This window comes from Leptomonas pyrrhocoris (genome assembly GCF_001293395.1).
Source record: "Leptomonas pyrrhocoris isolate H10 chromosome Unknown, whole genome shotgun sequence".
Lineage (NCBI taxonomy): Eukaryota > Euglenozoa > Kinetoplastea > Trypanosomatida > Trypanosomatidae > Leptomonas > Leptomonas pyrrhocoris.
Window position 1 is genome coordinate 366,375 of NW_015438361.1, and position 27,071 is coordinate 393,445.

The 27,071-nt window shown below is 53.3% G+C and overlaps 10 protein-coding genes across 11 annotated transcripts; all 10 read left to right on the forward strand.

Annotated features, from left to right (window-relative positions):
- Positions 1–729: 729 nt before the first annotated feature.
- On the forward strand, positions 730–2,296 carry ABB37_03254 (putative serine/threonine-protein phosphatase PP1; the record flags this gene model as incomplete). Its single annotated transcript, XM_015800539.1, has 1 exon — positions 730–2,296. The coding sequence occupies exon 1, from the start codon at positions 941–943 to the stop codon at positions 2,294–2,296; it is 1,356 nt and encodes a 451-aa protein (XP_015660546.1). The 5' UTR covers positions 730–940.
- Positions 2,297–3,845: 1,549 nt separating this feature from the next.
- Positions 3,846–4,990, forward strand: ABB37_03255 (putative serine/threonine-protein phosphatase PP1; the record flags this gene model as incomplete). The annotated part of the gene is made up of 1 exon (XM_015800540.1): positions 3,846–4,990. Exon 1 carries the CDS (start codon positions 4,337–4,339, stop codon positions 4,988–4,990), a length of 654 nt encoding a protein of 217 aa, XP_015660547.1. The 5' UTR covers positions 3,846–4,336.
- A 3,930-nt stretch (positions 4,991–8,920) lies between these two features.
- On the forward strand, positions 8,921–9,330 carry ABB37_03256 (hypothetical protein; the record flags this gene model as incomplete). 2 transcript variants are annotated; one of them, XM_015800541.1, is made up of 1 exon in its annotated part: positions 8,921–9,330. In XM_015800541.1, the coding sequence occupies exon 1, from the start codon at positions 8,998–9,000 to the stop codon at positions 9,328–9,330; it is 333 nt and encodes a 110-aa protein (XP_015660548.1). In that variant the 5' UTR covers positions 8,921–8,997. The 2 variants fall into 2 exon arrangements, with proteins under 2 accessions (XP_015660548.1, XP_015660549.1); XM_015800542.1 differs by having other exon boundaries at positions 8,934–9,330.
- Positions 9,331–10,320: 990 nt separating this feature from the next.
- ABB37_03257 (translation elongation factor 1-beta putative (eEF1B beta 2)) lies at positions 10,321–11,119 on the forward strand (the record flags this gene model as incomplete). Its single annotated transcript, XM_015800543.1, has 1 exon — positions 10,321–11,119. Exon 1 carries the CDS (start codon positions 10,403–10,405, stop codon positions 11,117–11,119), a length of 717 nt encoding a protein of 238 aa, XP_015660550.1. The 5' UTR covers positions 10,321–10,402.
- Positions 11,120–12,217: 1,098 nt separating this feature from the next.
- ABB37_03258 (putative 25 Kd elongation factor 1-beta) lies at positions 12,218–12,647 on the forward strand (the record flags this gene model as incomplete). The annotated part of the gene is made up of 1 exon (XM_015800544.1): positions 12,218–12,647. The coding sequence occupies exon 1, from the start codon at positions 12,417–12,419 to the stop codon at positions 12,645–12,647; it is 231 nt and encodes a 76-aa protein (XP_015660551.1). The 5' UTR covers positions 12,218–12,416.
- Positions 12,648–14,188: 1,541 nt separating this feature from the next.
- Positions 14,189–14,987, forward strand: ABB37_03259 (translation elongation factor 1-beta putative (eEF1B beta 2); the record flags this gene model as incomplete). Its single annotated transcript, XM_015800545.1, has 1 exon — positions 14,189–14,987. The coding sequence occupies exon 1, from the start codon at positions 14,271–14,273 to the stop codon at positions 14,985–14,987; it is 717 nt and encodes a 238-aa protein (XP_015660552.1). The 5' UTR covers positions 14,189–14,270.
- Positions 14,988–16,438: 1,451 nt separating this feature from the next.
- Positions 16,439–18,118, forward strand: ABB37_03260 (putative serine/threonine-protein phosphatase PP1; the record flags this gene model as incomplete). Its single annotated transcript, XM_015800546.1, has 1 exon — positions 16,439–18,118. The coding sequence occupies exon 1, from the start codon at positions 16,946–16,948 to the stop codon at positions 18,116–18,118; it is 1,173 nt and encodes a 390-aa protein (XP_015660553.1). The 5' UTR covers positions 16,439–16,945.
- A 1,328-nt stretch (positions 18,119–19,446) lies between these two features.
- ABB37_03261 (putative 60S ribosomal protein L13a) lies at positions 19,447–20,136 on the forward strand (the record flags this gene model as incomplete). The annotated part of the gene is made up of 1 exon (XM_015800547.1): positions 19,447–20,136. Exon 1 carries the CDS (start codon positions 19,468–19,470, stop codon positions 20,134–20,136), a length of 669 nt encoding a protein of 222 aa, XP_015660554.1. The 5' UTR covers positions 19,447–19,467.
- Positions 20,137–20,919: 783 nt separating this feature from the next.
- On the forward strand, positions 20,920–23,003 carry ABB37_03262 (hypothetical protein; the record flags this gene model as incomplete). Its single annotated transcript, XM_015800548.1, has 1 exon — positions 20,920–23,003. The coding sequence occupies exon 1, from the start codon at positions 21,285–21,287 to the stop codon at positions 23,001–23,003; it is 1,719 nt and encodes a 572-aa protein (XP_015660555.1). The 5' UTR covers positions 20,920–21,284.
- Positions 23,004–23,556: 553 nt separating this feature from the next.
- On the forward strand, positions 23,557–26,730 carry ABB37_03263 (hypothetical protein; the record flags this gene model as incomplete). Its single annotated transcript, XM_015800549.1, has 1 exon — positions 23,557–26,730. The coding sequence occupies exon 1, from the start codon at positions 23,623–23,625 to the stop codon at positions 26,728–26,730; it is 3,108 nt and encodes a 1,035-aa protein (XP_015660556.1). The 5' UTR covers positions 23,557–23,622.
- Positions 26,731–27,071: the final 341 nt, after the last annotated feature.

Genomic DNA, 27,071 nt, shown 5'->3' on the forward strand with positions numbered 1-27,071 from the left:
TTCCCTCTTTTCCTTGTATGTTTGTTGCTAAGAAATACCCGCTTTTTTCTGGTCTTTTTATACTTCACGATTAAAGGTGAACTGTTGAGCGAGAGAGGAAGAAACTGCGTATGTGTATTCCATGTTGTTTTGTCTTTTTAAATGTTTGCTTTTCACGTGGCGACCTCTTTGATATTCAAGAAATGCACGTGTATTCCAGATAGAGAAGAGATGTATATTAATATACATTGGAGATACACAATGTACTCGACAAGCACACACACACACACACACACACACCAAAAAAAGAAGCTCTCAGCTCAAATCAATGAAGTACAGTGCGCGGACACAAGTGGAGGAATCTCATTTGAAGGAAAAAAACCCCGAGGAAGGATGCTCGAGTTGTGTGATCCGCCGCATGAGAGACAAAGCCTCGGGGGAAAAGGCTTTGACCGGTGCTGCGTAATGAAAAGAAGAAGAGAAGTGCGGGTTGGAGAAGCCGCATGCCATGATGAGAGGAAAAACTCTTCGTGCTTTCTACGTTTGGCTTCTGCGGAGCATCGTATCCCTCACACTCACACACAACAAGAACCACCAACAAAAACAACGTTGGTGAGTAACTCAATGCTCACATTCCACGCTAAATGAAATTGAACCTCTGCTCCCCATATCGCCTCGTCATCGTCGTTCATGAGTTGTTGATTGCAATCTCTCCTGCCTCACTCTGCTGTCTTGTCTTGGCGGCAACACAGCAACCACATCTATTCTTCGTGCTGTGGAGCGTCAAACCCTCACACACCTGTAACGCTCGCGTACACGCATCCCCCCAAAAACGTGAGCAAGCAGTCTTTTCTAAATATCTGCCCTCACTTTAAGCATTCCTGCACGTTAATTGATACCCGTAAATCACCGCCAGGCGGATTTAATAGCCCTCCAAAACATCAACGACTGAAGGCCGAAAATGAATCAGTCAGTGCTGCCGTTAGTTCAGAGCCTGGTGGAGAAGATGCTCACGGCGCGGGACACGCGCATCCAGCGCCAAATTCTAATAAAAGAAGAAGAAATACGGACTGTTTTACGGGTGGTGCGAGAAGTCTTTATGTCTCAGCCGATGCTGCTAGAGATTCGCCCACCGGTGCGCGTGTGTGGTGACACGCACGGCCAGTACTACGATCTCCTCCGCATTTATGAGAAGTGTGGCTTCCCTCCGTACTCGAACTACCTGTTCCTTGGCGACTACGTAGACCGCGGCAAGCACAGCATTGAAACGATCATGCTGCAGTTCTGCTACAAGATCATCTACCCCGAGAACTTCTTTCTCCTGCGCGGCAACCACGAGTGCGCTAGTATCAATAAGATGTACGGCTTCTTCGATGACGTGAAGCGCCGGTACAACATCAAGCTCTTTAAGACCTTTACGGATGTATTCAACACGATGCCTGTGTGCTGCGTTATTAGTGAGCGGATAATCTGTATGCACGGCGGCCTTAGTCCGGACTTGACATCTGTCGGTGCCGTCCTTGACATCGATCGCCCATGTGATGTCCCCGATCGCGGTATCCTGTGCGACCTGCTGTGGGCTGACCCGGAGGATGACGTGCAGGGCTTCTTAGAGAGCGACCGCGGCGTGAGCTACCTGTTCGGCGAGGACATCGTGAACGACTTCCTGGACATGGTAGACATGGATTTGATTGTGCGAGCGCACCAGGTGATGGAGCGCGGGTACGGGTTCTTTGCGAGCCGCCAGCTGGTGACGGTGTTCTCTGCACCGAACTACTGCGGCGAGTTCGACAACGACGCTGCCGTGATGACGATCGACGACAAGCTGCAGTGCTCCGTTGGTTTCAGCTCCTTCGCTGGTTCGACGAAGTTAACATGTACAATTGCACGGCAGCGTTTTCTCTTTTTTCTATATTTACATGCAATCAAAAAAAAGAAGTATGTGCGGTGCTATACCTCCTTGTTCGTCCTCTCTGCTTCAGCTGTTGTTTCTTCTAGTAGACTAGAACTCGATCTTTTTTCTCCCCTCTTTTCTCCGCTGACACAGCTGTATCGCAACGCGAAACAGATCACCCAAAGAGCACGGTTAGAGGTTGCAGTGAAGGGTTCACCACATTTTATACACTTCTTTTTCCCGCTTGGTTCGTTCGTTTCGAGGTATTCGTCTGTTAATTATTTTAATGCAAGTGAATGTGGAGTTAGCGAAACGTCTTCATTGGCAGGCCCGCAGCGTACTGCTTTCCTATATATCTATTCCATCCGGTGTGAATCGAGCGGATTAGGTGAAAGTGGAGCGGGAGTGATTGAAATGTGTTGATGCATCATTATTATTGTTATTAGTATTATTTTATTTAGCTGTTCACGGGCAGCGTTTCTTTCCATTTCATGAGGCGGTAGGCGGGATCGTGTGTGTGTGTGTGTGTCGCGCGTTTTAGTTTGGCGGGGAAATGGGAATTGCGCTTCCCCCATCCCCCCTCCCTTCCCCCCAAACGTGGATGCGTTGCCCCGAGGAGCCCTCGTCATCAGAGTTGTGTTATGGAAACAGTAAATGAATGGATTTCTTTTTTCTGAGGGGGTGCTTTTTCACTCGCGGAGTCTCGTTCTCGTTTTGCTTCTTTTTTGTTTGTTTTATCCTTTTCATTTACTTTCTCTCTTCTTACACTTTCGCTAAATTCACGATGCATTTGCTTCGTTTCATTATCCTTTATTTCTTTTTTTCGTTTCTTGTGAAGGTGAAGCCTCAATAAACATCTCTTCTGGTTTTATATTCTTCACAGCAGGCTGTGCTCCTCCTCCTCTGTTCGTTGTTCGTAAATGTGATCTGAAAAGGCGTTGCGCCGTGCGTATGCGAGGCAGCAGCAAAACACTCTATCCACCGTTTCCATCGACTACGGAAAAGTCCGCCGTTGAGAGGGTGGCAGACATCGTTTCCTTTTTTTCCATTTTTAATGTTTCTGTTTCGCAGCCATTGAATTTATGGGTACGGTGCCCATCATCGTGGGTGGCCGTCGTGGATGCGCGAAAGGGACGCCACCGCCAATGCTCACCTACGTTGACGGTAGGAGTGCTGTTGTGGGGCTACGCGGGTGTGACACAGAAGATTCAAGCACATCCACATTAAAGTGGCAGAGGCACGGATACACTGAAATAGACAAGAGGAAATAATAATAATAAAAGAATCGTCTGCGCGAAATGAACACACCCATACACACACGCACCGCCGGGCACTTACACGAAAACAGGTGCTACGACCCATTCTTATTTCTCACACGTGAATCCGCTTGTGTTTCTTTTCTATTCCTCTTGTTTCTTTTCAGGTGATTGAGTTTTATTGGGTGTGCAACACGCTCCTCCTTCTTACCACTGCACAATTCTCCGTTAAATTTTTTTTTTTGAACTGTTTTGAAACCTTGGGGTTTCCTTTTTTCCTTTTCCCCTCCTTTTTTTTGGTTCACATTCTTACTCAAATCAAAAAGTAACAACCACGGCAACACGACCATAATAATAAAAAAGAGTTATTAATAAAGCGAGTGGCGGCTCAACAGGAGGAACGAAAGACTGTAATGTGGGCAGCTGTGGTACATTGGTGCAGCTGGTTTATGGTCACAAACACAAAAAGTACGTGCGTCCGCTTCTGCGTGTTCCATTACTCCTTTCTTCCCCCTTTTTTGCAATGCTTAGCCTGTGACTTCTCAGCAGCACGCGTAACGCTACCCCTGCTTGTATGATGCTCTCAGTGAAGTGAGCGCTAGCACAGGAGCCGGCCGAACTTCCCTTTTGTATGTTTGTGTGACCACTGTACGTGGTTCTCATCACCTTCTACCTCTCTCCCTCCCTCCCTTTCTCGCCCGCTCTGCTGTGTTCGTAGAATTTGTGAAATGAAGTATCGTGTTTAAGTACTGCATCAGGAACCTCTTTCAACTGCATTCTTCGCTTCTTCGCAGGAGCAGAGGAATTCTTAGCTGGCCTTTTTTTTTGTAAACCCGTCAAGGGTGTCGTTTTCCCTTTTTCCCTTTTTAAAGAATTATTTCCCGCTTTCTTACTTCGCTACACGAACCTTTACTCCTCCTCAAAAAAAGAAAAGAAAACAACACAATCCGGGAGCTGTACGTTCCGCTTCACCTTTGGGAGTTTTTTTCTTCTTATTCTCTTCTTCCCTCCCTCCCTCCCCTCCTCTCGTATCCCCCCCCGTTTCTACCAAGACCACCGTACGCACTACGCATACATCAGTGCTGCCAACAACGGGCCTTCGTTCGCGCTTCTGCCCTTCAGCGGCTGCCTGACTACGGAAGTCTTTCGTTATTTCTAGTTTCGTTACTCGTAAAAACAAACCGGAGGGTCCCGTGCGGCGTCAACGATGAGCAATGCAGCCATTTTCCCCATGGTGCAGGCTCTCATCGAGAAGATGCTCACCGTGAAGGGCAACCGCATGCAGCGCCAAATTTTGATAAAGGAGGAGGAGATCCGTGCCGTACTCACCGAGGTGCGGGAGATTTTTATGGCGCAGCCGATGCTGCTAGAGATTCGCCCACCGGTGCGCGTGTGTGGTGACACGCACGGCCAGTACTACGATCTCCTTCGCATTTTCGAGAAGTGTGGCTTCCCTCCGTACTCGAACTACCTGTTCCTTGGCGACTACGTAGACCGCGGCAAGCACAGCGTAGAGAACATCATTCTTCTGTATTGCTACAAGATCATCTACCGAGAGAACTTCTTTCTCCTGCGCGGCAACCACGAGTGCGCTAGTATCAATAAGATGTACGGCTTCTTCGATGACGTGAAGCGCCGGTACAACATCAAGCTCTTTAAGACCTTTACGGATGTATTCAACACGATGCCTGTGTGCTGCGTGATTAGCGAAAAGATAATCTGTATGCACGGCGGCCTTAGTCCGGACTTGACATCTGTAGCTTCCGTGATGACATCGATCGCCCATGTGATGTCCCCGATCGCGGTATCCTGTGCGACCTGCTGTGGGCTGACCCGGAGGATGACGTGCAGGGCTTCTTAGAGAGCGACCGCGGCGTGAGCTACCTGTTCGGCGAGGACATCGTGAACGACTTCCTGGACATGGTAGACATGGATTTGATTGTGCGAGCGCACCAGGTGATGGAGCGCGGGTACGGGTTCTTTGCGAGCCGCCAGCTGGTGACGGTGTTCTCTGCACCGAACTACTGCGGCGAGTTCGACAACGACGCTGCCGTGATGACATCGACGAGAAGCTGCAGTGCTCCTTCCTGATTATTCCCGCAAACAAGTAGACGACCCGATGCCTGCAAGAAGGGCAGCTGCAGAGTTGTGTGAGGCAGCGGGGAATGAAAAGGGGAGAGCGAAACTGCGCTGGAAAACAACGGAGTCCTACATAGCCAAACGTTGCGGCTTCAGTGTATCTCATGTGCTGTGGGCGCCACGTTTCGATTGTCCATCTTCTCCCCCACCCCCATCGCTCCTGTGTTAGCTGAGCCTGTTGTTTCTTGTGCTGGGGGTGCAACGGAGGTGTTCTGATGTTCCTCAGCCGGCACAGAAAGTCCTACGGCCGTTTATATATATATTGTTTCCCCTGTTTCCTTGCGTGTGGCTCTTTTCCTTAAAACCAGTGGCGAGGCTCTAATGTAGTGAAAAAAGAGAAAGTAGAAGAGCCGTGAGTTATCGATGTACCCGCCGCTATTCGCTTTGCCCCCTGTTTTGTTTTCGCGCGGCTTTTCAGACTTTTTATTAATATGTTTATTTGTTTTTGTTTTTTTTTAAATTATATATATATATATAGCACTGAATTGTTATAGTTCAACTTAGTATTTCCTTTTTTCTTTTCCCCTTCTCGTTTTCCCCTTTTCAGTTTCTCTCCATTTGTCCAGCTGGCTTTTGCTGTCGGCCTTTCGACGTTTTCGTGTTATCGAGATCCTTCTGATGGCATGTGGAGTGGAGCTCTATGTAAATAGCTGGTGGTGACAAAGGGTCTCGTGCTGTTTTGTGCTGTAGTGAATACATTGGAAAGTCGCCTCTTTTGAATCTCTTTCCTTCTTCGTTTCTTTCTTTGTTTGTGTGTTTCTCGTGTGTGATTACGCTGTCTTTCCTTTCCTCTGTTCTCTCTCTCTCTCTCTCTAGTGAGAAGAATGATGTCCCTTTGCTTGCGTTGGCTTTTCCTCTTTCTCGATGTAGGATATGTACCTTTAGTTTGTTGTAACTCGTAGAACTTTCTCTTGATCTTCTCTCTCTTCTTTTCGCGTGTTACGATCTTTTCTCCCTTTTCTTCTTTGCTGGTCTTTTTTTTGTGTTTTTTTTTTTTAAAGTAGCTTTCCCCCCGAGAGCAGGTGGCAGCGTAGGCTGCAGATGCTTGCGTAACCGCCCCTTCGAACGCGACTCGCTTTTTCCCGATATAGCACGTCTTCCATTCGGGCTTTGGCACCTTTCTGGACTTTGTCTCCTTCAATATATATATATATATGGTTTTGTATTTTATGTGGCACGCGGCTCTCCTCTTTCTTTTTTTTTTTCCGTCTTCTTATCATTTTCCCTCCATTGTGTCTTGTCTTCCTCTCTTCCTCTCTTCCTTCTCTTACTCCTCCCCTTCTTTTTTGGTTTTTGATGATAGGCGACGCTTCCGATCTTGGTCGGATCTGACTGCCAAAACGTTATGCAGGTTTTCTGGGCGAAGAAGGAGCGCGAGGTGAGGCGAAAAGAAGGAGAAAGCGAGGTGCTCCCTTTCGGTGCCTTGGTTCTTCTTTCTGGTAGAGCCACGAACATTATAAACAGTACAAATAATTATATGGAACTTGAAGTTGATCTCCCACTAATTGTTTGTCGAAGACATTTCGGTGTTTTGCTTCTTCTTGTGTTACTCGGTGACATCTGCCAAAAAGGCGGTGGAGTGGTGACTAAATAGCCTGAATTGAAGCACATTGCGTTGTAGTACACCAATGTGTAACCATATGAACAGGGTGCAAAACACACAACAAGCTGTGCTTCAGCCTGATCAAATACATTTATGCAAATGATTTATCTATAACAAAAGTAAAAATCCTTGGTTGCTGCTGTGACTCTTCTTTTATTGCGTTCTAATATATATATATATATATATCTTCTGTTTTACTGCAACACATTGTGTAATCGTGTCTGCGTCTCTCTCTCTTTTTTTTTTTTCTTCTTCTGAGCGCTGTCGAGGTGTACAGCTACACATCCGCACTGTCATTTGCATGTGTGAGTGAAGGTGGACAGGTGAATGCTGCTGCGTTTTTTTTTTCTCTGCCTATCGTGCGTGTATGTGAGTGGTTGCATTCCATGGTGAGATTGCATAACGAGGAGGGCACTGCAAACAACTGCTCTTGCCCCTTCCTTTTTCTTCTCTCGTTTTAAAGAGAATATATTCTGGGTAGCAAAGCACCATGCCTATACTCTGCATCTTGGAAACGAACACACTTCCCAGGTTCCAACAGGGTCCAGGAGGTGCGTGTATCCGTGCGCTTTTCCCCTTTTACTTTCCTTTTCTCTGTGCTGAAATTGATGTTTACGAGGGCTCTTCTTTCTTTTCAGGTTGGGGGATCCAGGTAAAGACACAGTAAGGACTGCGTCTCTTTTGGTGTCTTCTCTCTTCCTCTTCTTCATCACCCGTCGCACGTCGTCTTTATTATTTTTTGTTTCGCTGATTCTCGTGGTTTTTCTTTTACCAATCAACTCTGCAGAATAAAGGGAGATAACTTCACAAAGATGCAGGATCTGTACGCTGTTCGTTCTGTGCGCTCAGCTTATGTTGAAAATGTATCACTAACTCGTGCAAAAATGCCGATGTATTTCGTGCGTTGAACACAACGATTTCTTCCACTGATTTTTTTTTTTTCGGGGGTTTCCTCACCGTTGCACGTCGCTTCGACACAATCTCATCGATAGCAAAAAGAAGGCTGTTGTGTGTGTACAACCGCCTCTCCGACAACTGTGCCTTTTTTCTTTTTTTTTCCTGTGTTTTTTCTTTTTTTAACTTTGCTCTAATTGTCTTTCTGCTTTCTTTAACTCTCCTCTATTTTGTGTTTCGGTCTCACCTTTTTGCTGTCCTGTTCGTCTCGTAATGTACATCTTGGTGGCCCCACCTCAACAGCTGGCTTTTTCTTCTTTTATTTTAAAGAGACTGCGTGCCTTTCTCCCTCTCTTTTTCTTTCTTTTTTTTTTTTCTTGGTCTTTGCACATCTAACGCTGCACGGAAGCGTCGCTCTGTCGTTGATGTTTTTGTTTTGATGTCTCATCCAACGTTAACCAGAGGAAAAACAAATTAAAAAGAACGGAGTACTTCACCAGGCGCTTTTGAGGCTCATAACGTTTGCGTCGCGTGTCGAACCTTTCCTTTTCCTTTTTCTTTCACAATGTTTTTTTTTTTCCTCAAACGACCTAATTATATTTTCTGTTCTTTTTAGTTTTTTTTTCAAAGAAGTTGTATGAATAACACTGAGGATTCGATAGAAGAGAAACGGAGAGATGTCTCAAACTCCATCAAACCAATACGAAGCCAAGGCGCATTCTTGGACGTTCGCTGCAGATCGTTCAAAGAGCAAAAAAAAAGAAATAGAAAGGAGAGGTGGAGGGGGTGGGGGAGGAGGGAGCGAAAGCTACTGGGCCTTCCACCAGTCTTTCGCTCCTTTTGCTATACTAGCCTCACAACCGCTACTCGCATCTGCTGTTTATGTCGACGGTAGAAATTGACTGGTTGTGGACGTGTGGCGAACTCCTGATGCGTGCTTTACTATCCGCGCTTGAGCGGCAGTTCTTGTCCCTTGTTTGCAGTTGCATTGCATGCCTCAGCCCCCCAAGCATACCGTGCGTGTTTAAGGTTCACAAGCCACGTGGTTGTGAATACAAAATAAAAAGAAAAGAAAACGTCAATTTCTCCTTTTCCTTTCTCTTCTTCACGTGACATTTGTTTTCTGTTTTCTCTATTTGCGTACGTGCAACACTAAGTTCGAGAACAAAGCGTTCTCTTTCAGCGTGAACTACGCGACCTTCACTGTCACGCACGTCTCAGCGCATCTCTCAATGTCCGGTGACACTGCAGCGCACAGGAAAGGCAAAGTCAGCGCGCCCACTATCGAATGCAGTCTGCGGCTGCCGCTGCCTGACGCTGCCTCCGCAAGTGTGCTGTGGAAGGTGCTCAAGACAGACCCCGTCATCACCGGCACAGTGAAGCAGGTGTACTGGTGGAGCGAAGACGCGTCGCAGCGTACCGTTTCCGTGACGATTCAAGCATCTTCGAAGCGTGATTTGCGCTCGGCGGTTGGCTCGGTGTTGGAACAGGCGAAGCTGGTGGTGCGCACGCTGCGCGTTTACCCGCCCTCCGCTGTCACGAGCACGTCACCGACCACCGTGTAGCAGCGGCTGATGGGAATTCTCCTTGTTCCACGTTGCCCCCACTGGCGACGGCGCTTGAGCGACGGCTCTCTCTCGCACCTCGCTGCTTTTAGGGGGGGGGGGTCGTAGTTGCCGACCTCCTCTTCTGTTTCTGAAGGCGAAAGCGGAGTAGCACACGACGAGCGCGAGTGTGGCCGCTGGTTTTTGTCTTCTTTTGGTGGCGAAATTGTATATGCTGCTGTGCCATGCTATGAAGTGTGGCTCTGCGAGTGAGACGCTGTTGTCGTGCTGCCGCACGATGATACCCGTTGATGGAAGCCAAAGGGAAAAAGGAAAAGAGGACGAAGAGTATCGATGATGAAGCGGGGAACAACGCGAAAGCCCTGGCAGGCAACTGAGACCGCAGATGGTGGGCTCGCAGTACGCTTTCCTTCACGTATTGTTCATTTCGGCCTCTCCAACATGGTAGCGGTGTGTGATCCTCCTCCTTTATCCTGCCTTTTTCGGCTCAAGATGTTGGCAACGCATTAGAATTGTGTCGGGATCTTGATCCTCTGTTGGGAGAGGCACTGCTGAACATATATATGTTTCTCTCACACATGCACTCCCTCTCGCCGCCTTTTAAGCGCCGGGCCTCCTTTGAGACTTGAAGATGCGCATCCGCACAAGCGCTACAGCGGAAGCAAAACGTGCTCTTCTGCGTAGGAAGTGCCTTTCGTCTTTTCCGCGTAACGCGACAGCGTGGCTCGTAGGCCACCATCAGAGGCCTCCTTTTTGAGTCGCCGATGATATCGAACTCCATCGTGCTTCACGGGAGCTGCAGCTCGTCTCTTCCTTTTTCTTCTATTCACGAGCACTCTGGGCGCTGCACGCGTTCGTCTGCCTTTTCACCCTCGCTCTCCACCAACCCTTCGCCCCTCCTCCATTCCATCCCAACAACAATCTCTCTTCTCCGTCTTTGCAACCGCCGCGCTGGTCATCCGCGCACACCGACCCACGCTCGTTGTCGCTAGAACCAAATCGAGCCACATTCATCTCTCTCTATCTTTCCCAAAGCGCCTCTCTTTCCACCCACCCGCTACCACGCGAAGCAATGTCTCTGAAGGACGTGTGCAAGAAGTCGGCGGACCTCGAGTCCAAGCTGAGCGGCAAGCTCTTCCTCGGCGGCGCGAAACCGTCCGCTGAGGACGTGAAGGCGTTCAACGACCTGCTGGGCGCCGGCCACACGAACCTGTACCGGTGGGCGAAGAACATGGCGACGTACTCGGAGGGTGAGCGCAAGGCGTGGGGTGCGCCGGTGAAGGTGACGGCCCCCGAGCTGCGCATGCCCGCTGCCGCCGCACCCGCCGCTGAGGAGAAGAAGGCGGAGAAGAAGGCGACTCCCGCGCCCGCGCCGAAGGCTGCCGCCCCTGCCGCCCCTGCTGCCGCGGAGGAGGACGACGACATCGACCTGTTCGGTGAGACGACGGAGGAGGAGGCGGCGGCGCTGGAGGCGAAGAAGAAGGCGGACGCGGAGAAGAAGAAGGCGAAGAAGGACGTGATTGCGAAGTCGTCGATTCTGTTCGACGTGAAGGCGTGGGACGACACGGTGGACCTGGAGGCGCTGGCGCAGAAGCTGCACGCGATCCAGCGCGACGGTCTGATCTGGGGCGACTACAAGCTTGTGCCGGTCGCGTTCGGCGTGAAGAAGCTGCAGCAGCTGATCGTGATCGAGGACGACAAGGTGTCCGGCGACGACCTGGAGGACATGATCACCGGCTTCACGGATGAGGTGCAGTCCATGGACATCGTCGCGTGGAACAAGATCTAAGCGCGCGACTCCGCCCGCACCACGGCCCAGTCGTGCGTGCGCATTTGCCGAGAGAAGAGCTTTGTTGCATCTCTTTCTGTCTTCTCGGGATCGCTGATCCGAGAGATCATAGCGCGTCTTCGAGTACACCAGAAATAAGATCATCAGTGAAACGCACTTGAAAGTTTTTTTAGCCGTTTCTTCGCCATGCCGTATCGTCAGATGCAAAAGAAAGGGGTGAGCATGCGCGCCGCGAATGTCGACGGTGAAGGGAGGCGGACTGGCGAAGCACGAGACGGCGGATGTGGGATGCCAATTGAGTTTCTCTCGCTCACGCTAAGTTGACTATTTCCTCCATTACGTTCCGTTATTTTATTTATTTATTTATTTATTTTTTTTTTTTTGAGGGTTTGGAGGGGCAGCTGTGCTTACTCGCGCGCACAGATGAGCGAGTCGCACGGCGAATTCGCTCGTGCTGTTCGAACTCTGACGTGCGATGATCGGGGTTAGCAGTGTCGAAGCCCGACTGTTTAACGTGAGCTTTAAATCAGCACTAGTAATAAAAAAACCGGCAACCACGGCACCCGAATCACACAAGAAAGAAAGTAAAAGAAAGCGGTGATGGAGAAGCGCGCGGCGGTGTCGTGACACGGTGTCCGCTGTTTCAGTGAAGGACGTGAACACTGTGAGGCCCCCACGAGCGCTTTTAGAAAGGCAAGAGCCTTACAAGGGAAGGGAGGAGGGCCGGAGAGTAGGATGCTTGCTTTTGTTTTCTGCCGTTCTCAATTTCTATGTATCCTCTGTGCGGCCGCTTGTGTTGCGCCTCCCCACGGTGCCAATAAGCGAGTGCAGACGATTGTTGGTGAAGAGTCTTGAAGGAAGCGTAGCAGTAGAAGGAGAAGCCGCCAACACACACACACACACAAAATCTTTCCTTGCATTTACGGAATGTGCCATCTACTCTCCCGATCATCTGCTATCGCCCCGTATCATGCCAGATCTCCGTGTTCCCCTCACGGTCTTCCATTGCGCGTTTCCGTTTTGCCTCGAAGCCTTTTTTCCCCTCCTCTCCCTCCTCGAATTACCATTAACTCACAAAACACTGTACATCCACTTGTAAGTACGTCAGCGCAACACATTTTGTAGAATTCAGTTCACAGTTGATGCTTCCTTCTTCGTTTGCTACACGCAAATAAAAGCTTCGTTGCAGCACCTCGCTCGTTCCTCTACCGCGTTTCTTCATTTTTCTAGCGTCTCCTTTCCACGTATTCATTGGCCATTGAAAAACCGGAAGAAAAGAAGTAGTAAAAAAAAAAGAATGCCGCCGGCGAACGTGATTGACGTGAAGAGTGTGCGCGCCACTGCGGATAGCATGGAGGAAACCCTCAAGGGCCACCTGTTCCTGGGAGGTGCCAAACCCACAAAGGAGGATGTGGATCAGTTCTACGCGATGTTTGGCGAGAACAACATCGCATTTTATCGCTGGGTGCGCAACATGGCCTCTTTCACAGAGACAGAGCGCAAGTCCTGGGGCCGTTCGGAGACCTAGTGAAGAAAGAAGAGACGAGTGTGTTTTCTGAAGTTTTTGTTTCCTTTATTTTACACTGCGGGTAGAAAACAACAGCTTGCTTTCGCTATGAGGAGGCTGCATCAACGGTGACGGAAAGCGGGCTGGTGAAAGAGTTTTTTTTCTTGTTCTTCTACACAGATTGTAGAGAGGAATGGGGAAAGGGGATTATTGCATGTGCTCTTGCCTTCACCCCAAAGAAAAAGTATCCTTTGATCACCTGATGCACCACGGAAGGCAAGGGAGGAAAGAAGGCGGACTGCGTCGTGTGCATATTATCCGTATGCTTCTTATTATCTGAAGTTTTTGTATCGTTTCTAAGACAGTTGATTGTAGCCCTTGCCGGCTTTCTTCATTTGAGATCAACTGAGTTTTTTTTTTAAATATATATATTTTGACTCGACACTTCTTTCTTCCCTTTCATTGTTCCTTTCATATTAGTTGTACTTTTTTTTTTGAAGGGGGGGGGGTTTTGCTCTCACCATCTTTACCGTAGCATCTGGGCAATAACTTTGCACTTTGTCTCTCTGTATCGCCTACACCCTTTGTATCGGCACCATTGACGAAGTAGTTTCCCCGGATTCAGGTTCGAAAGATGAAAACGTTGTTGCCCCAGCTGGCATTTTTCTTCATAGTGTTTTATTCGCTGGGGTGAAACCAGTGAGTCAGGTGTAGAGGAAGGGGGAGATGCGCGTAGAAGTGAACGAGAGGCGCGTGCTGCGTTTAACGGTGTGAGATGGCATTTATCTCTCCTCCCCTCTCTTGTTGCGTCGTAGCGGTTTGATTTGTAGGCCTCTTGTGCTGTCTGTTTCGGATTTGTTTTTTTCGAACTGTCGTGCTGCGTGACTGCGTCAGCACTCATAGGTATATGTGTTTGCGTGTATGTGTATGTGTGGGTGTTCACATACACGTGCACGACACGCACCGTTTCAACGGTTGACCGCTTTTCTTCTTTTCTTTCGTTTTCTTTGTCATCGGATGTGGTCCTGACTTGTCGACGCGCTAGCACAGAAAACTCGTGGCGCACTGTGTGTGTGTGTGTGTGTGTGGGGAGGGGATTGTAAGCGCAACAGAATAGAGCCATTATGGGCTAATTCTTGTTCTTGGTTTTTTCCTGACCTTTCTTCCCCCCTCGAACGAATTCGCGTTCGCTAGTCGCCGTCAAGTGAAACCGAAAGAAGGAAAAAGAAACCCCCAGCACTATCGTTGAAATGCACGTTTGCATAAACAGAACAACCGTCGCGCTGTTTTGCAAGAGGAGTGCCACAAAGAGATCTGGCCATGAAACAGCTTTCCTTGTGTTATGGTTTCTCGAAAGTAGCTGAGAAGACGGGAGCTGTAGCTGCGCTGCCGTCTTCCCTATGGCAACTCTGGACGCTGCACGCGTGCGTCTGCCTTTTCACCCTCGCTCTCCACCAACCCTTCGCCCCTCCTCCATTCCATCCCAACAACAATCTCTCTTCTCCGTCTTTGCAACCGCCGCGCTGGTCATCCGCGCACACCGACCCACGCTCGTTGTCGCTAGAACCAAATCGAGCCACATTCATCTCTCTCTATCTTTCCCAAAGCGCCTCTCTTTCCACCCACCCGCTACCACGCGAAGCAATGTCTCTGAAGGACGTGTGCAAGAAGTCGGCGGACCTCGAGTCCAAGCTGAGCGGCAAGCTCTTCCTCGGCGGCGCGAAACCGTCCGCTGAGGACGTGAAGGCGTTCAACGACCTGCTGGGCGCCGGCCACACGAACCTGTACCGGTGGGCGAAGAACATGGCGACGTACTCGGAGGGTGAGCGCAAGGCGTGGGGTGCGCCGGTGAAGGTGACGGCCCCCGAGCTGCGCATGCCCGCTGCCGCCGCACCCGCCGCTGAGGAGAAGAAGGCGGAGAAGAAGGCGACTCCCGCGCCCGCGCCGAAGGCTGCCGCCCCTGCCGCCCCTGCTGCCGCGGAGGAGGACGACGACATCGACCTGTTCGGTGAGACGACGGAGGAGGAGGCGGCGGCGCTGGAGGCGAAGAAGAAGGCGGACGCGGAGAAGAAGAAGGCGAAGAAGGACGTGATTGCGAAGTCGTCGATTCTGTTCGACGTGAAGGCGTGGGACGACACGGTGGACCTGGAGGCGCTGGCGCAGAAGCTGCACGCGATCCAGCGCGACGGTCTGATCTGGGGCGACTACAAGCTTGTGCCGGTCGCGTTCGGCGTGAAGAAGCTGCAGCAGCTGATCGTGATCGAGGACGACAAGGTGTCCGGCGACGACCTGGAGGACATGATCACCGGCTTCACGGATGAGGTGCAGTCCATGGACATCGTCGCGTGGAACAAGATCTAAGCGCGCGACTCCGCCCGCACCACGGCCCAGTCGTGCGTGCGCATTTGCCGAGAGAAAAACAGGAAAGCTGGTCTTTCATGGAGAGGAACGGTTGTGCAAGGAGATGTCGATGCTTCGACGTGGAACTGATGACGTGGTGTGCCTTTCTGTTCCTAGTTGTGTTTGTTTTTTCCATGAAAGCCACTTTCTAATCGTTCCGTTGCCTTGCTCGGCCGGCATTCTTGCGCGTCTATTTGCCCTCGCTGTTGGAGCTCGCTTACACTTTTTGCTAGCAGTTTTACCCTTATTTTGCCTGCGCGTCAACAGGCAAGACGTACAAGTAGCTGATGCGTTGAATAGCGGTGAACAGGCGGGGCGGGACCACGCGTCTCAACACAAGCGGCAGCAGCCGAGCCGTGAGAGCCTTATATCCTTTTTTTTCCCCTTTCCTCACCCGACGGCTGAGGTGGCAGATGACGTTGCCTTTACCCTCTCGCATTGTTTTTCCTCAACAACGAGCAATGATGTGTCCCTTTGCGGCTCTCCGTGTACGAAATCTCAAACAAACAAAGAATACACACGCACACACACACACACGTACAGAGAGATAATATCAAAAAAAGGTATAACCGGATGAGAGAAAAATAAATTAATGAAGAAAAGTTTTATTTTACTCTAAAGGTAATGGAGAGAGCACAGTTACGAACGGAGGGCATTAACGCTTTGGCGCCGTTATGTTCTTCCCCCCCCCCCCCCCCCGGTACGTATGACTGCCAACTCTCTTGTGTAACGCGTGCTCTCTTTGTTCAGCGGAGCGTAGGCGTTTCGTTGACCTTTCTCCTTCTTTTCTTTTCTTCTCTGCCTTAACGTCGCTGTGTCACACTGTGAGGTGGTGCACCGTATGAAAATGAAAATGAAAAAGGGAAGTATTCGGCCTGCCTATTCGCAGCAAGAAAAAGAAAGAAAGCAAAAAATAGGGCTCAGCGCTGGCAACGGCTACGCAAGTCAACGCACGAAGGGCAGCAAGAAAATGCATCGAAGAACGTTGTTCTTCCCGTGGACCCTCCACCGAAGAGAGAACACGTAAAGGCGGTGAATGCAGGAGCACCAAGGAGCTTTTTGCTGAACACCGCTGGCCATCGTTTACGCGTTGCGCATGAGGTGCTGCGACGCGAAGAAAGGGAAAATACTGGCCTATTCTGACAAGCTGACGTCATTGGACTCTGCTTTTCGTTGCCGCTCTTCGTTCACACGACATGGGCGTGTACGTCGCACATGCGCGGGGCAGCCAATAGTGCCTTTAATCTTCAGTGCAGAGAAGCTGATACGTATGATGATGTCGGGCCGTGTTCGTTGTGAGCAAAATGTGTCAATTTGCTTTTTGAAGTTAACTCTTCACTCCTGCCTCTCTTTGTTCTGTCTCTATCCGCGATTATTGAATCTTCTCTTGTGTTGCATATGTGGTGTCACGCAGTGCTCCGCCTAGCAGCAGCTAGTACTCGTTCACGAAGACAACCTCTTGAACGAGGCATAGGACGACGAGCAGCTCCAGTTTTCCTGTTCTGCCGCCTTTTTAAGAAGTTTCTTGCTGCAGTGAATCATAATAGTGCTTCCTGCTTTAATTCTGAGAGAGTGAGTGTGCGAGTGTGTGTGTATGTGTGCGTGTGTGTTTGGTGTTTCTACGCTGCTCGCTCGTAGTGAGTACATCGTCACACTAGAGTAAGTGAAAACAGAAGTTGTGGTTGCGTGGCTGCCGACCCTTTCGCGTGGCTTCGATCTTTCCATACCACAGCCGTGTGGCACCTTCTCTGAGCTGCAGTATTTGTAAAAGGAACACAAACTTTGTTTTTCTTTCCTTTCAGTTTAACTTAAAAAGCAAAAGACGATCTTTCCCTAATCATTTAATCTACCTGTTTGGCGTCGCTGTCACGGCCTATATATTTTCCTTGGCGGCAATGCGTCACGGTGTTACGCAGCAGATGGGCGGCAAGAAGCGCAGTCGCTCCCGCTCCGCCGAGAAGATTCCAGGATCGCAGAGCGAGGAGGAGACGACAACCGCCACGGCAACTTCCCTGACGCGAGAGAAGCACACGCATCATGCGACCAGCAGCGTGTCCGCCAAACACGGTAGCCATAAGGCACCGAACGGCGGTCTCAAGCCGCCAGTCACCGCCACTCCTGCAGCAGAGACGGCAACGGTAGCAGCGCCGGCCGCCGCCGCACACGTCGTTGCTGCCGCTGCCACCTCCCCCACCAGCGGCATGTCCGCTGAAGACCTCACCATCTACACTTTAGTCACCAGCATCTTGGCGGATTGGCGAAGCGGGGTGACGCTGTTGAAGGAGGAAATTATCCGCACCATTCTCCACCGTGTGCGCCCGATTCTGATGAGTCAACCGATGCTGGTGCGGACGGAGGCCCCCATTAACGTGTGCGGCGACATCCACGGCCAAATCACGGACCTTGTAGAAATTTTTAAGGCAGGCGGCCTGCCACCCGACTCACGCTACCTTTTTCTGGGCGACTACGTGGATCGTGGCAAGTACGGCACGGAGGTGATTACGGTGCTGCTCGGTCTGAAGGTGCTGTACCCCAAGCGCATCCACGTCCTGCGCGGCAACCACGAGACGGACAGCATCTGCCGTATTTACGGCTTCTTCGACGAGTGTAAACGCCGCTTCAGCGTGCGTCTCTTTAAGGAGTTCACGGACGTGTTCAACTGCCTGCCGGTGGCGGCGTTGATTGAGGAGATCGCCCTCTGCATGCACGGTGGACTCAGTCCCGAGTTGCGCCACCTCCGTCAAATCGAACAGATATATCGCCCCTTGGTCGTACCAGATGAAGGGCTGGCCTGTGACATTCTCTGGGCCGACCCGGAGGAGGGCTCGAGCGGCTGGCAGCCGAGTGAGCGCGGGGTCAGTTTCACCTTTGGCGAGGACGTGGTGAAACGCGTGTGTGACAGCCTTGGCATTGACATTGTGCTGCGTGCGCATCAGGTGGTGGACGAGGGCTACTCCTTCTTCGCTGGTCGCCGCCTGGTCACCATATTTAGTGCGTCGAACTACTGCGGCGAGTTCACGAATAGCGGGGCGATGATGTTAATGGATGAGAACTGCATGTGTAGCTTCCAGATTTTCAAGCCGGAGTACTAAAACAACAAAAAAAAGAAGGGAGGATGACGAGGAAAGAGAAGAACACGAAGGAAAGGTGGGCGACTTTCTGCTCCCCTTCTCCGTTTTTTTTTTTGTTTTGCCGGTGTTTGTGGTAAGAGGGAGTAGCTGGATTGGCGTGGTTGCCGGCTGATGCCGTCGCTTGTGCATGAACGTTGTGCGCGGTTCTGTCGGCTCGTGTCCTTTTTTTCTCCCCGCCGCGTTGTCGTTCGTCCATCAGACTCCTCATCACTCCTCCTGGCGTCTGATTTGGTCAACGGCAGCACACGTGAGAGTGTAAGGAATAAAAATGCGTGTTTTGGTGCGTAGGGAGTTCCCTCCTGCTATCCATTTTCTCGCGAACCTTTCCGGTTCGAAGAGAACGTGATGTCTCCGCATTGCCGCTCGTGGAGCGGAGAGGCGGTGGTCGCCCACATAGAAACTATCCGACAGGGGGAGGGGAGAGGGGGGAAGCGGAGCACCTTTGTAAAAGATTGGAGGGGAGAGCTGCCAGTATCCGTGTAATCGAAGCGAGTCTAACCATTTAATTAACAGCTAACACCGGCAGCAATCATGCAAGAAAGACCGGTGATGCTATGCAGGTAGTTTGTAAGAAAAAGTATTCGATGTGCCATCTGAACTCTGCTTCTCTTTCCCTTCGGTTCTGTTTTCTTTTTTTTCTCTATAGAGGCAGCTGCGTGTGAAGTGCTGGAGGTGTTTGTGGCCCTCTCCCCATCGTTTTGGCCTTTTCGTTGTGGTTGGTGTTGCCGGGTTCTTCGTCATGTTGGCCACGACGTGCCCATGAGTTTTGTAATGTATGTTTCCTCGGAAGAAGCACCCATGAAAGAAAGCGACTGGAGAAGTAACAAGGGACGAAGCGCTACGGCGCGCACGCGCGAGGGAGAACTGGGGGAGGCTTGGTGAAAGCGACATGTGAGTGCAACGGTGCAGCAACGCTCGCTCCTGTTTGCTTACTTTGCCCCGACGAGGAACGCAGGAGACGGGAAGCCGGTGACCTGCTCATTCAGGCTCGCCGCTGCGCACATGTGTGCGTTCGTGCGTATGTTAAAACAACAAGAAACCACCAAGTAGCCTCTGAAGCTCACCAGCGCTGCTTTATACCAAAAATCCCCCCCCCCTTCCAACAATCTTGGGCGGAGACGCTCTCAATGCATTCAACACAACTATCTCCTGTGACAATCGCATGTTTTTTTTTTCTCCTCTTACCTCTTACAATTATTGCCCTGTTTTTTTGAATCACAATTGCCGCTTCATGGCGTTGCGAATCTCGCGTTTCATCTTGTCCATCTATTCCATGTTTATCTCTCGCCAGCATAACCGACCTCACCTCAATGGCCGTCCCTAGCCGCAAGAATGCCTCCCGCGCTCAGCGCAAGGGCATCAAGAAGCACCGTCCCGAGATTGTCGTGATCGACCTGAAGGATCACGTGCTCGGTCGCGCCGCTGCCGTGGTCGCCAAGCAGCTGCTGCTCGGCCGCAAGATCACCGTGGTGCGGTGTGAGCAGCTCAACATTGCCGGTACGGAGATCCGCAACAAGATCAAGTACCTGCAGTACCTGCGCAAGCGCAAGCTGACGAACCCCACCAAGGGTCCCTTCCACCACCGCGCCCCTTCTGACGTCTTCGTGCGTACCGTGCGCAGCATGCTGCCCCGCTACACGAAGCGCGGCATGAAGGCCCTCAACTCGCTGGTGGCGTACGAGGGCGTGCCGGCCAACGTGGTCCGCACCGGCGGCCGCGTCGTCATCCCGCGTGCGCAGCGCCACGCGTGCTACCGCGCTGAGCGTCCCTACACCATCCTCGGCAACATGTGCAAGCACGTCGGCTGGAAGTACAGCGATGTCGTCGCCAAGCTGGAGAAGGCGCGCGTGGAGAAGTCCACGCGCTACCACAACAAGCAGGCGAAGCTGCGCGACGCGTGGAAGGATGCTCGCAAGGCGGCTCTCACGAAGATGCCGAAGCACAACGTGGAGGTCTTGAAGAAGTTCGGCTACGCGTAAAGGCGAAGAAGAAAAGAGAAGGGAAAATGAGGGCTGCGAAAGCAAAGTGTGGCAACCGTCTGAATGGGCGAGCCCTACACACGGGAGACTAAGGTATGATTCGCGTTCCTGTCAAAGAGTGCAGGCATTCGCTTCTTCTTCGTTGTGCGTGGGTCCCCCCCCTCGCGGTTTGGCGCGCGTGTCCTTTTTCCATTCTTTTTTTGTTTCTCCTGTGATTTCTTGTTTTCTTTTACAAATTACTTCTAGCTAAAACAAAAAAAGGGAAAAAGAGCGAGTACACAGCTAAAACGTAGGTGACGGGCTCTCACAGCCTTCGCACGTGCATCTGCTGATGCGGATCGGTAGGAGAGACAAGGGCACCTGCTACGGTGGCCCCTCTTGTGAAAGCGGCGAGTGCGGCTGACATGGGTGTGCGCCGTTAATAGACGTACGCTTTTTTCTTCCCTTCGCGCGGCTTTAGCCTGTATATGTACGAACGGTTGTTGGGTGGTGAGGCGTGCAAGGCGTTGACGGGGTGGACGATGCGGAAGACCCGGTTGAGCGCGGGAGGCAGTGCTTACTGATCGTTGCTGGGTGTCGTGAGGACGGTCATATGCGATACGATGCCTAGCAGTGCCTCCTCCCAACCGGGTGCTTTACACTTCACTCTCCACCGTCGTCTGCCGCCACCAATCAGTCGTTGAAAACCAAAACGGATGCCGCTGTGGCCTTCCCCTCGATCACGTACTTTGCATTGTCGTTTCTTCACCTTCTTTTTTTCTCTTTCAATCCTTTTTCCTGAACAGCTTCTATTTGAGTTTCTAAGCGACGTTTCGCCCTGATATTAACAGGAAAGGAAACATCCATCAATTTGGCTGCGACGTTACGGGGTCGCACTTCTCAACGTCGCGCTGCGTGACGGCTTTGTAAGATTTCCATCAACTGTCGCGTCCATTGTGTCGTCGCGGTAGACTCACATTTGGCAAAAATAGAAAAAAAAATACTCACGTACAGCCGCCACACACGCAGCAGTTATCCAGGCCCTGCCCTGTTTATCGGCGCAGCACTGACGCCTTAAAAAAGAAAAAGAATTACTTTGTGTTTCTGCTGTTGGCGGTTGGAACAAAGCTTTGAAGCAGAATAAATACACAAACAAAAAAGCAGCACTCATGCCGAAGGAACCTCAGTCGTCGTCGCACGCGTACGCGGTCCCTTCGTCACGCTCGTCCTCGATGCCCTACGCGAAGGACACGAGCGCACTCGCACCAACCGCCCTCTCCTCCACCGCGGCCGCGGTGATGGCGCGTTCCGCCGCTGGCGCACAAGGCGGCGGCAGTAGCGGCCCGCCGCGCCTCACCATCAACAACGTCTCCTCCTTCCGTCCGCGCGTGAAGAGGCTGCCACCGGACGCCAATACGAAGGCTGCGGTGAATACCCAGCTGTACCAGTTCCCGGATCGGGTCTGCTTCGGCTGCGTCAAGTGCAAGCGCGACAACATCCAATCCGACTGCGTCGCCATCGACTTGAAGAACCGCATCATGCTCTGCACCGCGTGCTTCACGCGCATTATCCGCCCGCGCACCTACACCCCGAGCCGCGTCGTGCCTTTTCCGTCGCTGCTGTCGTGGCTGAACTACAAACCGGCCACGGTGATGCAGATGTCTGAGGACGTTCTGGAGCGGCCGGCGGAGGCGGTGGCGCCGTCAGGGGAGCGCATGGCCGCCCCGATGTTGACCGGCGGTGACCGCGCGACGAACCTTGGCAAGCTGCCCGCGATCGCTATGAACATGGCCGCTGCGGGGTCGGGCCGCGGTAGAGGCGGTGGACGTGGTGGCAGCCGTGGCGCGCCGACGATGGACGATGCCTTGGCACAGGCCTCTGCCGGCGCTGGTGGTGGTGGTGGTGGCACGCACGCTACGCACCCGTGCCTGCGCGTGTGGGGTGTGTGCCAGCACGGTGAAACCTGCCTGTTCCGCAACGCCCCGGGTGACTTGTGTCTTGCGTATTTGATGGGGCTGTGTAAGGGCCACGGCTCCCCGCTTGGGTTTGGTGGTCACCATAACCACAACAATCGCAATGCGGCCGGCGGCGGGCGAGGTGGTGGACGTGGCGGCGGCGGCGGTCGTGGCGGCGGAGGTCGTGGCCGAGGGCAGCGAAGGGGCGGTCGCGGCTCTAACGACGGTGGCCGTCAACAGGGTGGCAACAACTACCACAACAACAGTTACGGCAATTACGGCAATACGAATGCGAATAATAATGCGGCGCCCGCGACGTGCCGGCTGCTGCATCAAGAGGTGTACGACCTGCCCAGTGCGTCTGACCCGGCCCCGGCGGTGCGCTACGAAGGCGACTTGGAGGACGAGGAGGGCGAGTGGGCCGCGTGGGTGCGTCGCCGGCGGGAGAGCCCGAACAGCGCGGAGTGGCAGCTGTGGCACAACGGTCCGTTAGAGCACTTGTTTCGGGCGTACGTCCCGGCCCGGCGCCGACCGTTGCCTCCGAAGCCGCGTCCGCAGCCCGCAGACGTTGCGGTTGTACCGGCGACAACCGCGTCAGAAGCGGAAGAAGGGGCAGCGGAGGCGGTGGCGGCGGCGAAGGCGGCGCAGGGAGGCGACACCGTGGATGAAGGAGCAAACACGGCCGACGAGGATCAGCCGGAGGGGGAGGAAGAAGGAGGTGAGGAGGAGGGGGATGAGATGGAGGTGGAAGCGGAGGCGGAGGAGGAAGACGAGGAAGAGGAGGCCGACGATGTGCCGCCGCCGCCTGAGCCTGCGCCGACAAAGCTCAGCCTGCTTGACATCATGTCCGCTCTCAAGGGAATGAAAAAGGATGAAACGCCGCCCGCAGACGCCCCTGCGCAGCCGGGCAACGAGGAGGAAGGACAAGCGTGACAGCTCCGGTAACGCATATGGGACGCACTGTCCACCGGATCGACATCGCCGCTGGTGATAGAGTTGGCGCTTCTTTTCGGCACCTCGGTTGTGTGCTGCTCCTGCGCGTTGCACCTGGATGTGAAGGCGTAGACCGCAGCGGACGACGTTTCGCTTTCATGGATAAGGAAATATGTCGGCTACGTCTGCTGTTTTTATTATTAACGCTAAGAAGAAAACAGCAAAGATGTCTCATTATCGGTGTGGAAGGAATTTTTGCTGCTGTTGAAAGATGTGCTGTACGCGACCTGCGTAGGAGAATGTGTGGGCTATTGTGCCTTTTGTGCCGAGGAGGAATTGGGGTTTCTCTTCGCTGCCGCGACCGGAGCAACCGTACTCATCGTCATTAGAGCCGGGTGTAATGCTCACAGGCGTTGAACATCGCGTATCGCGCAGCTCACACGCCATGTACGCCGTTGCCTTTTTGGTAAATTTTAGATTCTTCTGTTTCACTTTCCTTCTTCTCTGTTCTGCGTGCTTAGTTTCGTTGTACCGTCCTCCTTGCTCCAAAAAAAGGGAGCAGCGCAACGTGAACGTAGTGATTGCACCCGACTACCAAAAAAAAAAAACGCTCTTTCAGATGCGCCGGTGGGGTGAGGCAAAGCTCTTCGTGCAGCCGCGGACCCATGGCAGGGCGAGGATAACGACCGCTGCACAGTGGCTCCGCAGCAACAGTAATCGGGGTAGCTCAATCAAGTCCACAACGCTGCCAGCTTCATCTTCTCCCGCACAGAAATTGGCGAGAGCAGGCACACCGTCTTTTGTGTCCGCGCTGCACCCCTCTCGCGTTCTGCAAAAGCCCTTCATCCCTTCTGGGGTGCGCTCGGAGGAGGTGGCCGCGGCGTTGCACGACGCCTGCCGCAACGGCAGCGTCCACAGTCGCCACGAACGCGACGGCGTGAACAGCACCGTCGTGCACGAGCTGACGCTCCTCCCTGTCGATGAACTAGTGCAGCGCGTGCACCGTTTCAGTCGCACCAACTTCTCTCTCGGCCAGCGGCCTCTTCTCTACGCGCACTTGCAAGAGATCATGAAGCCGCACCGCATGGCGCAGATGTCGATCAAAGCTCTTCAGGATTATTTGCACCTTGCACACGTGGCTGGGCTGCACGAGACGTGCCTGGAGGTATATCACACCGCACGTAAGCACATGTCCCCCGCCACGCTGTCGTTGCATTCCAAAAAGGTGACATTCACCAGCAGCAACGAGTCCACCTCGAGCGGCGCTACACCTGACAGGGGCGATGGTCCAGTCTCAGGCACCGCCGCAATCACGAAAAATAGCGGTAACAGCAACAGCAGCAATAGCAATAATCTCGTACAGGATAGCGCCGTGCTCGTCTCCAATTATGTGGTGGATAGCGCGTACGCCGTGCAGAGCTCTGCGGAGCTGACTCGAATGGCATCCTACTGTGTCTCTCAGTTGCTGATGGTGAATCCATCTGCCTCCTCCCCGCCGCAGCAGGACAGCGCGGACGGTGCAGCAGCGACCTCGCCTCCGCAGCCCGCCGTGCCTGCCGTGCGCAGCGCCCAGGAGATGACGGTGGAGGTGGCGCTAGTGCGATGCCTCTGGCGGGTCCTGTGCTTGGCAGAGTACTACCGCTGCACCGAGGCAGGCGGCGCAAACGGAGTGAAAGGGAGTGCGGAGCAGGCGCTGGCGGATGCCTTGGCCATTTTGGAGGCCTGCCAGCGCGTGGGTGCCGCTCGTCGTGATGCCTTCGCGAGGCTTCGCGGAGATGCTCTCTTCTCGGAAGCAGCTGCGCCGCAAAGGGGCGCGCCGGATAGTCAGGCGAGCCCCCCCCGACTACCGTCCCCACCACCGCGGCAGCCGGAGCAGCTGATGGCCCTTTTGCAGAAGGGCCTGCACTTTGTGCGTTACGCCTCCGCCGGCGACGATGGTGAATTCGCCTTCTTTCACTTCTGCATGGAGAAGGGTATTCTGACCTCTCCGCAGCCTTTTCCGTGTAGCCTCGGGGGCCGAAGCAGCGGTTCGGAGGGCAGTGGGGATGCACCTTCCGCCTCTTCACCTTCGCTGACTTGGATGTACGATGCCGATGAGGTGCAGGTCTTCTACGGTTCGCTCATCGAGACCTGCTCCGCTGGGCAGCTGGTGCCGGAGGCGATGTTGTACTTCACCGAGGCACGGCGGCTGGTCGGGTGCGACCCCCTCGCTGACGAGGACGACAGCAACGCGGAGGTTCACCTGGCAAATGCAGAGGCGAGGGAGGGAGTGAAAGGGAAACGGACCGAGGAAGTATTATTGTCAGCGGCATCAACGCCATCAACGCCACCACCACCACCACCGTCTCCTCCACCGCCGATCATGAGTCGAAGTGCACCCGCTCCGCCACCACCGCTGGCACCACCCGCCCCGTCCGCCACACGCGCTGCGGACGCGCGAGCAGCAGCATCTACCACCACCGATGCGTCCTCTCGCACGCGTGCTAACTTCTTCTTCACAGATTTTCTCCTTCATCGCTTATTGTTCACCCTGCAGACGGCGAAGGACAACCGCCGTATTGTGCGGCTGGCCCGTGCCCTCATCGCGGCGGGTGCGGCGGCCAGCATCAAGGCAAATTTGTGGACGCTGCTGCTCATTTCCGCTGGCGCGGTGCGGGCGGCGGATGTGGTGCTGGTGGCACACACCTTTGCAATGCAGCAGCTCAGTAACACGGCTGGCGGCGGCGGCGGCGGTGCGGAGGCATCCGGCAGCGGGGAGCGTCGCACGTGGGAATACCTTCTCCAGACCACCCTCAGCGCGCTCTCCAAGTGTCAGCTGCCGCATTACGAGCAGGACTACCTGCAGCCGGCGCAGGATGGCGGCGTCGTGCAATGCACCGATGAATTCTACTACGGATGTTTATTGCAAGACGCGCACAACTCGATGAACCCGGTGCAGCGCGCGGCGGAGGTGCTGGCGCGGATGAGCGACGCCAAAGTCCCGCTCACTGCCCCGCTCGTCTCACGGCTGCTAAAACTGTATTTGCGCGTGGAGGCGGTGGAGTTCTTGGCGGTGTACAGGCACGCTGCGGAGGAGCTGCACCTGCGGCGTGGGCTGTGGACAGACCAGCTCGTCTTATGGGCCGACCGCCGCCGCTACTTTCTTTCGGCAGACGACCGCGCGTACATCGTGGACGAGGTGCTCAAATCACGCAACGTCAGCGACGTTTCGCGGCTGCTGCCGATGCTCGGTGGCCTGCGTGCGCAGTTTGCGCTGCTGCACTACGACTTCACGCACGCCGCGTGCGATCGGTTTCTCCAAGACGGGACGCTGCCGGATGACGCGCCGACGATGCAGGATTCCCGCGCGCACTTTCTGACCACACGAGCCCCGAGTGTGCAACGAGGAGTGATGGCACCGGCAGGGGACTCGTGGGTCTGCGCGCGTGACGGCGGCGTGTCGAATGCGCTTGGGGATTCAGACGAGGGTGTTGAGGAGGAAGGGGTCGAAACGGAGCACTACGGCGCACAGCCCCGCCTGCTCGGCGACAGCCCTCGCCGCACCCTGCACGCCGCGATCGCGGAACTTTCAGAGACACCGCTGCTTCTCCCAACTGCCAGCGGAGACGGCGCCCGCACGGCAGGTGCGGGCTCGAGCGACGAGGAGAGGCTTCACGATGAGGCGTTGCGTGTGTACTTGGCGGATGTGCTGGGCGGTCTGCAGCGCTCTCTCAACTCTGTGTCTTAGTAGGTCTGCGTTGTGCGTGGCGACGCGATCACTGTGCGGTGGTGGTCCGGCCAGCGCTCTCGTCACTTTAGGGCACATGTTTTTTCCCCCTCTCTTGGCTTTTTCTCTCACGGCCGGGTCTTCTTTTGCTTTCCGAGGGAATTGTGCCGTTCTTTCTTACTTCTTCACATTCCTTCAAAGCAGTTCTGTTAAAGGAATACCTAGCATCATTGTGAAGCGGTTGCGCAGACAACACTTCTGTCCTGCAAGTATCCCATCGTGGCTTGCGCTCCTGCGAATTTCGATACGATTAGCTTTGTTTTGTTGCTGTTCCTAGCCCTCTTTCCAGCAAGTGTACCGCT